The sequence below is a fragment of the Haliaeetus albicilla genome, chromosome 7 (assembly GCF_947461875.1).
Source record: "Haliaeetus albicilla chromosome 7, bHalAlb1.1, whole genome shotgun sequence".
In the NCBI taxonomy this organism is placed as follows: Eukaryota; Metazoa; Chordata; class Aves; order Accipitriformes; family Accipitridae; genus Haliaeetus; species Haliaeetus albicilla.
The window spans coordinates 43776878-43785651 of record NC_091489.1 but is presented as its reverse complement, the minus strand read 5'-3'; the positions used below and the strand labels follow the sequence as shown (position 1 = coordinate 43785651).

At 54.8% G+C, this 8774-nt stretch overlaps 1 protein-coding gene across 11 annotated transcripts in view; it reads right to left on the bottom strand.

Moving 5' to 3' along the window:
• Window positions 1-2114: 2114 nt before the first annotated feature.
• Window positions 2115-8774, bottom strand: part of IGSF9B (immunoglobulin superfamily member 9B) — a 42871-nt gene continuing 36211 nt past the window's right edge. For 7 of the 11 annotated variants that reach the window (XM_069788127.1, XM_069788128.1, XM_069788129.1 and 4 more), the window contains 2 exons: window positions 5319-5440; window positions 4149-4887 (listed from right to left, as the gene is read on the bottom strand). In XM_069788127.1, coding sequence (XP_069644228.1) covers window positions 4664-4887; window positions 5319-5440 — 346 coding nt within the window. In that variant the 3' untranslated portion in view covers window positions 4149-4663. Of the gene's footprint in view, window positions 4110-4148; window positions 4888-5318; window positions 5441-8774 lie in introns of those variants that run through there. The other 4 variants (XR_011325560.1, XM_069788121.1, XM_069788126.1 and 1 more) reach the window with 4 other exon arrangements.

Sequence of the window (8774 nt, the reverse complement as noted above, 5' to 3'; positions counted from 1 at the left end):
ATGCGTGTGTCATGCCCGGATGCCCCAAGACACGACTAAGCCCTGCCAGGACTGTGCCTGGGCTGCTGAGCACAAACCCTGAGCCCTCAAACACGCCTGGAGGTAGGTACAGCAAAGCTGTTATTCCCTTTATATTCCCTTTACATTTATATATCCAAACACCATCACCTCCAGCCTTCCTCTGAAGCGGGTGGCACCGAACCAGCTGACAAAGAGACAAACGCCAGATCAACAGCCTGGAGCCCACCAGCGAACGAAACCAGCCTCCAAGTCACGAGTGACCGACACACAGCAAAACCAGTGAGCGTCCTACCCTGGGAAGAGCATCCCTGCTCACAGGGACATTCCCCACCACCCCAGCAGCTCACGGGGACCGCTCTGCCCGGGGGAGAACCTACGCACCCACCCGGCGAGACCACAAACTGTGTTGGTGGTCCAGGGATGCCGGTGCCTTCCACCAAGGGCTCCAGCCCAGGTTCCTGGTGCAGGTGTGTGGCAGAGCTGGGAAGAGACGCCAGGACCCTCCAGCTCCCCCCATCCTACAAACCCATCACTCCAAGTGCCCACAGATGCAATTAACGGCAGGCACAGAAATGGGGCCCCGCAAGCGAGCCCTAAATCCTCCCTCTCTCCTTACTTACTAACTTGCCTTTTCATTCATGTCAACATTGCAAAACCAAGCTTCTGTGGGTTCACACAGCAAAGTCACCTTAAAAATAGGCGGCCTCGATTGCTCAGCAGCTCCCGCTGGAAAACCAGGCGAAGCGTTCGCTCTGCCCCACCGCCTGCCTGCAAGCACAGGTTTGACGGAGAGGGTGTGAGGGACGGCACCCCACGACCACCCCCTCTTTCCAAGGGACCCCAGCAACACCCCCGTACCTACCTCTCCACTTTACCTCCCCCAGCCCGAGACGGCTGAATCCTGCAACCCCCACGGCGGCAGGAAAACGGCGCTGGAACATCCCCACCACGGCCACCTTGCAGGCGGAGGCACCAGCAAGGACCACCCAAAGCAGGGCTGGCGCCCACTGCACCGAGGCCTCGGCAGAGCCCAGGGACAAATATTCTTGCAATTCAGAGGTGTTTTTTCACCGTGGCCCGGGATTTTCCAAGGGACCTAATGAAACGCGTCATGTTCGCAACGTGCAAGGAGGAATCGTACGCTTACTGATAAAACAAGAGCCGTCTACCTCAGACAAGCTTACAAAATAAGAGAGTTTGGCCCAGGAAGATAAAAATCAAGATATATTTTGCAGCATGAAAGAAAAAAAATAAAAATAAAAAAAATGAAGCAACAGCAGCTGTGTTTGCAAACCACCAAAGCGAAACGGAGTTCAAACAGGGATGAAATGGGGGAAGCGTTTGGCATCGTCTGACACAGCTTCGATGTCCCAGGTCCATGGGAGGAGAGAGGAGCGACCCCCTGAAGGGCATGGAAACCAGAGGGCTGGGAGAAGCGAGGAGGTTGCCAAAGCAAGAGGTGAGCCCGTTCTGCCAAAGCACGGCCTGAGTCTATCGGAAGGTAACTCGGTCTAGCGGGGAAAGGAGTTAAGGATGGTTTTAGGGAAGAGCCGCTTCCATGAGGCGCCCGGGCGGGATTTCCCACTCCAGCAGCGTGGCAGGTACACGGCTGAAAGAGAGAGGGCTGCAGCTCCAGCCTCTAAAGGTCGAAGACCATGAAAAGCAGGGGGCCCAGCGGCTCAAAACACCTGCAAAAGGAAAACAACTCTCAAAAGACTGACCCAGCAAGCCGGCACGCTCCATCAACCTTCCCTGCACTCCAAGTCCTCTAGAGCTCCTTAAGACGGGATGGGGGCACGGTCCCGAGGTAGCGACCTCAAGAGCCTGAAGACACCGCCTTGCCCGCGCGAACGGGCGTCATAAATAGTTTGGAAAGCACTCAAATGAAAAACCAACCTTCTGTTAGAGAGGTTGAGGCAACGAGAGCGAAAAGGAAGAGCAAGTCAGCTGCGGCACGGCCAGCACAAAGCCTCCACGCCTCCCCCCCAACCGGGGCATTCCCCGGCCCCGATTGTCACCTGTCCGTCGGGAGCAGCCCGGCTCGCCTCCGCAGGGCAAAAGCCGCTGCCGCCGGCTTGCCGTGCCGCGCCGCTGAAGTTACCGGCGAGCTGAAGTTAGCCAGGCAGAGTTTTCCCCGCTGCCGAGCGGGCGAACGGCATTAATTCAAGTCAGATCCGAGCGGATTCTAGGGAAATCCCTAAAACACACTCAAATAAAAGAAATTCGCAGTCGTACTGTTAGCGAAGTTGAATTCTCACTCTGATAGTTGAGGGTCTTACATCAGGTCACTCGTCACGTACTCAATAAAAAGCCCTGGTGCAGGCTGGAAAGAGAGGGGCATTTCCACGAGACCCTCCCTCCTTCCTGAGACAAGCCTGCTCACGGTCTGAAGACCACCTACACAAAGTTGTTAATGCTCAGAAATATCTCGCTATCGATTTAGAGGATTCATTGTCAAGCGGTTCAAACCTAAGTGAGGGCTTTGAGATCAGAAAAGACGCGGTGCTCTGCTTTTTGTGGTTGCGGGTTTCCGAGCGTCCTGCTGGAAGAGGAAGCACAACCTCTAAACCCAGGTATTTCTAGGCAGAGCGATAAACAGGCTCCAACCTAAAAGCTCCCGGGGAGCACGGTGTGGTCGGAGTGGCCATAACCCGACCGTCCGGCTGAGAGCTGGCGTCTTTCTCCAAACATCTAAGCCCTTCGAGGTTCAACCAGCAGCAAGAGCAATAACCAAGGCAAAGCAGAATTAAAGGCGAGATTGCGCAGAATCTCTTGGCAATTCTACCTGGGAATAAACAAAAGTTTCCTATGCAAATGGAGAGCCTGGGGCAAAAAACATGCCTACAGGCTCTTTGAGTCTCCTGACGCTTCTTTTACAGCCTGAATCCACTCAAAGCAAGAATATCCACATGAAACATTTGGTATTTTATTCCCAGGCAGGCTGGAGGGTTTAGCACTTTACCGCAGAGGAAGAAATGTGCAAACCTGGATGCAGCGGTTGATTTTACCACTTCAAAAAAAAAAATCTCTAAGTATTTTAAAGGTAGGGATCACTTGCTATTAGCACTCAGTGTTTACATAGCACTTGCAGTCTGTAGGAACCAAGTGCTTGTCCAAAGTGCTCAAAATATGACTTATCCCCATTTTACAGATGGGAGAACTGAGGCACAGAGAGGTTGAGTGACTTGCCCAAGGCCACGCAGTCAGAGAGTGGAGGCAGAGCAGGAAAGCAAGCCCGGCTGTTCTCAGAGCAGGCTACACCTTTCCTGCTAAAAAGAAGAAAAAAAAAAAAGAAAAAAAAAAAGAGGCCTATGCAATCCAGAAAACCACCGGCCGCCAAACCTACCCTAAGTATTTTGAAGAGGAAATACATTCTGGTGAAGAGTTAGAACAGCTTTACCGAGAGGGGAACAGCGGGTCTCCTTGGACGGGGCAAAGGGAGGGACAAAACCCCGGAGGGTGTCACAGCCTACACGGCCAGGCTAGAGCAGGAGAAAGAAGGGGAAAACAGTGAAACCAGCAGCAATGCATTTTAAGCTGACGCGAAACGCCGGGCTTAGCTTTGCGCGGTTGCACCAAGGAGCCATCCATCTCCATCCGCAGAGCCGGGGATTTTTCAGCTGCTCTCGCCTGGGCTCAGCATCTGCCGACAGAGGCTTTTGGGACCACGCAGCCAAACCCCCTTTGCCCGCACACCTGCAGCAGCATCTCCCCATTTCACAGTTATGAATAAAGATTACAAACGTTACAGTAGTAAGAAATCACGTTACTACACAGTACTGAAGAACATTCGCCAGCAATACACGGTGTGTTGGGAAGAACTAATCAAAACCACCCTTCACCAAAGCTGACACACACCATACTTGGGGGAAAACACCCCTGGATGAAAACAGCCCCATACCTGCGTGCTCGCACAGTGGTGAGTACGCGTTACAAAGGTTCAAATGCATTTGCACAAACAAATGGCGATTTCTGACATCTCGGACCAATTCAAAGGCTCGGGGGTCTTTCTGGTTTTCCCTTTCAGAGATAGGTAAGGAAAGATGTCACTGATGGTTTTGTTGCTGTTATCTTCACATAAAAGGAGGCTGGGAAGGGGGAGGCAGGGAGATTTTCACAATTACAGCTTTCCTGGGATTATTTGGTCATGTTTTTATCATAATCAGATTCATAGGATTACCAGTTCCCGTCTAGGTTGTTAGTTTCTTGTCAATGAATTACACCCTGTGTCATTTAATTTCTTCCGGCGATTGAGGGCCAGCTGCTCAATTCCACACTTTCTCCCTAAATGCGTGCTGCAGAAGCAGATGTCAAAAGCTCTGTCTATGCCTTTTAAGCCTAGAGATCTTTTCTGAAACCGAGGTGCAACGCCCCCCCCCCTTCCCACCCTACCGGAGCCATCCTGGGTGGGGGGAGAAGCGGATCTGAGGAGCGCCAAAGCCCCAGGCAACCTTCCCCGTCCCCCCAACCTGCCCCAAGGTCCCCCCAGCTCATCCCCACCACGAGCCACCGAACACCCCCCCCGGCAGAAGCGGCAGCGTAGGGGCGTCCCCTCCCTTCTCCCCTCGCCTCCGTCCCCCGGCGGCACGACGTCGGCTCCCTCCACCCCCCTCCTGTTTAACCTTCTCGGGCCGGCGCTAGGTTAAAGCAACGTGGCGTGCCCGCCGGTGTCGTCGTGGTCCACGCTGTTGAGAATGGCTGTCTGGTCTTCGGGGAGCTGCCGGTGGCAGAGGTCGTCCTTCAGCGCCGAGAGGCGGGCGAAGGGGTCCTGACGAGGATGTCTCTTCTTCTTGCGGAGGCAGACAGCTTCGTCAGGCCACAGTACCTGAGAGCTGGGAAGGTGCTGAACCTGGGAGGCAGAGCCGTCTGGAGGGGGAGAGAAGAGAGATGGGACCAGAGCCGGCAGCCGTCGGCAGCACCGGCAGCAGGCAGAGCGCTTTGCGTGCCGTGAAAGGGAGGTTACGGCAAGCCCGGCCCCAAACCGGCCGCTCGGCGAGAAGGGAGCGCGTTGAGCATCAGGGAAAATTAAGTTAACGCTCAAAAATAAAATGCAAACCAAATCACGAGAGATGGGAGATGCATGGAAGGGCAACTTGGTTTGGAGGCAGGGGAGGGACAGCCTGCGGGTGAGCAGCTCGGGCAGCCATCCCTTCAGGGGGGGCAAGGGATGAGGGCAGCATCCAGGCATGGGCTTGGAGACCCGTCCCCGGCACTGGAGCCGGCAGGGACCTGCCCAAGCTCTGCCCACGGGGAGACAGAGGGGATGCTGTTGGGAGCCGCAGGGTCCTCGCACTCACTGGATTGTTTTCTGGATTTCGAGGAGCCCTTGGATGACTTTTTGGGCTTCTTTATCCGCTGGTATTTCAGAGCTTCGAGCCTCTCAGGTGCAGCAGCGTCCCCGGACGGAGATGGACATTTTCTAGGAAGGAAAAGCAGACAGGCACCGTCAGCGGCTCTCAACCACGCTCGGGCCTCTGGACGTCCCCGGTGGGGGATCGGTCGACCCCAGCCAGCTCTGCCGTGGAAAAGGAAAAGGTGAGAAACCCGGGGCCGAGAGAGCGGGGCCAGCCAGGCGTGCCGGAGCGCGGGGCGGGAGGAAGCGAGGCGCCCGTGCGTGCTGCTCCGCGGGGTCCCCGCCGTCCCCCTACGTCTCCTCCGCCTTGCCGAGTGGCACCGCGAGCCCGGCCGGTCCCACCGGCAACGTCTGACGCCGGCCTCGCGAGAGAGCGGCCGGCACCCCAGCTCACCTGCCTGCCATGCCAGCACCACTAAACAAAAAAGGACGGGGCAGATCCTATGTCCGATAAGGCATTTCTGGGAAGAGGTGGGAAACCCCTTGGGATGGAGAGAGAGGAAGAGACAGGCAGAAGCGGCACGGCAGCATTGAGACGGGCACCACGAGCCACCCAGGGCGGACAACACCGGTGCCACAAACAGCAGAGAGGCAGGATCCTGCCCAGCCCTGCTCCCACAGCCAAAAAAACCAGGGGCCACACAACAGACAGGGACACGAAGGGCACACGCCGACAGAGCCAGGAGCGGTACCTCATTCCCGGGTCCCTGCTATAAGTGACAACAGAAACGCAACAGCACGGGAGCATCTATTCCTTAACACCAAGAGGCTGGGAGCTGGGTTTTCTTGCCCTGAGGGACAGGACATTGAAATGAAAACACTGACAAGGTTTTATTGCGAGAGACAAGGAGGGGATTTGCAAAGGGATGTTTCCTGCAGGAGAGCCAGCAGTTTTACGTGGTAGTTTTCCAGCCTTAGCCCCTGAGTAACTCTTCTACAGGAGCCAGCTCGAGGTTAAGTGGTCTCCCCTTTGCAAAGGGTTTTTTTGCTCTTTCTTCACTGTACCTGTTTTTCCCATCCATGGATCAGACAGTACGACTGCTGCGGAGAGCAGGGCAGTAGAGGAAAACCACCTCCTTAGGAGAGCAGTCAGTCCAGCTCTTATTATCTATAACACAGCACAGCATGCCCCCCTCTCGCTGCTTTCCCATTTCGTCCCCCTCTCTATTTTGCTTTCATGTCCTTCTAAATTGCACCAACACCTAATGCCGCGAAAGGAGAAATCTGAGTCAAGGCAGCAGAGGCCACAGGTAACGACCTGGCATCAACGTGAGTCACCGCAGAGCAACCCGCACACGAGGTGCCCAGAGTTGACGGGAAGCATCCACACAAAGCGCCCTTCATTGCAATAAAACCAATGCTTGAAGCCAGGCTCCGGAGAGAAAAGCCTGGAGATTTAAACCAGCGTGCCTCTAACAAGCCTGTCCTACCCTTCAAGAGGAGATGACGCTCTTCTGCTCTCACAACTTGGTCACCGGAGGTCAGCGACCAAACTTTTTCAAAACAGCCATGCAGAGGACAGCGCTGATAGCAACTCCTGCATCTTCAGGCCTCTGTGACCGGGGTAGGGATCAGGAAACCCTGCAAGCCACAGGCTCTTCACAAGGCAGCAGGATGGGCAGGAAGAAGAGTCACCTCGACTGACTGCAAGGAGGCAGGATCAGCGCATTCAGACTCCTGCTTTGTCACCAAAAAGCCACGGCCGAACTCATCCACCTTGCTCCTGATCCGTCAGTAAGGCGCGACCCATCCGGCGTTGGAAAAACGCTGCCGGTGGAAGCGGCAGGGAACAGGCGAGCACACGGGCTCAAGCGCGGAGTCGCAGCGTGCCAGGGCTGCGGTAGAAGAGCATGTCCACCTGCGGTGGCTTTGGAGCTTCTCAGCAACCTCGGGTTTCAGGCGGAGCCTCTCAGGCACCGAAAACACCCTGCAGGCTTTCGCCTCTGCGAGTCCCTACTCATGCCACCGCCGCGGAGAGCACGGCGTGATAGCAACGCTTTACGTCTGAGATCCCGAGCGGCTGCTGGAGCGGCGATACTTCAGCTGGAGCGGCACAGGCGAAGAGCTCCCGAAGGATTTTTCTCCCCGTGGGGAGCAGACGGGGTTGTTTTTGAAGATGCGTGTGATCGCAAAGCTTCTCAGTTCTGCCGTCAGCATTGGAGAGCACCAAGAAAAGTGCAGCATAAGCTGATAAAGCAGCTGGGACGCAGCAGATGCAACAGAAACCCAAAGACTGGGGTATAGAAAAGCCCCTTTTCACATTTCCCATCGCAACAGAGACATCAAGATGTGGATGCTCCTGGAGAGCCTCTGTTCCAGCTGCCAGCAGAGCAGCACATCAGCCAAAGATGAAGCAACTCATTAGACAAGCTGGTAGTCCTGCTGGCTGGATCCAAGCGAGAGCTTTCCCTCGTAGGAAAGATGACATTTACAAGCCCATTGAGTCGCAGTGCTTAAACGCCTTCTTCCCAAGTGCAACCAGCCTCTCGTGAGGGATGCTGCGAGCAGCGGCTCCAAGCTCTGTTGGGGCACTACCCGCTGAGCTGCACGCACCAACACTGACAGCCGACGGACTGCACCCCGTACACACGCTGGCTCAGAGTAAGACCACAGCGACCCAAAGGGCCAAGAGCACAGGACTTCCCTGCAGCAGCTTCAGCTTGAATGGTCGATAGCAGGTTTTTCCCACTTACATCCGCCATCCTACGATTCTGTGATTTGCACAACGGTTACATTCAGGCAGGTACTCGGCTAACAGTGATCTCAACTGCTCCAGCCTCGGTCCCTCTCCCGTGGAGCTCACGTGTGCCAAGCCCTGGATGCTGGCGAGCTCGAAGATCCTGCCGCTGTCCTGCCCATCGGCATCTGTCTTCTACCGACTGCTCCCACCACCCAGACAACTTTGCCAATATTATTAAAGCTCAACTTGTAAAAGGCTCTTGCTCTTTCCATTCTTTTTTCTTTCTAAGAAGATGCTACTGTGGCATGTTGACAAAATTAGACAGATTTACGCAAGGGATTATGAGGAAATTGCCTGAAGCTCGTTTCCACTAGTTCTCCGTAATTGGACTTGTATTTATACACACAAATATAAACAGCGAGCGCACTGAACCCATGTGTCACTATAAATACTGTCTGACCTCTGGCAAGGAAGAGATACAGAGGACGAAACGATGTTACTCACCAGCCAAATTTTATCTGCTCTACCCACCCTTTATTACTTCAAAGGACTCCAATTCTTTCAAATTAATTTGCATTTAAAGCTCAGCCAAAAGCCTCTTCCTGCCCCCAGAGTTAGCATTTTGGGCAGCTGCCCGTGCACGAGAGATATCTTGAGCACCAACAGATGAGAGGTTCAGAGAGGTGGGCGAACTTCTAGAGCCTGCAGTGCAGAGCCAAG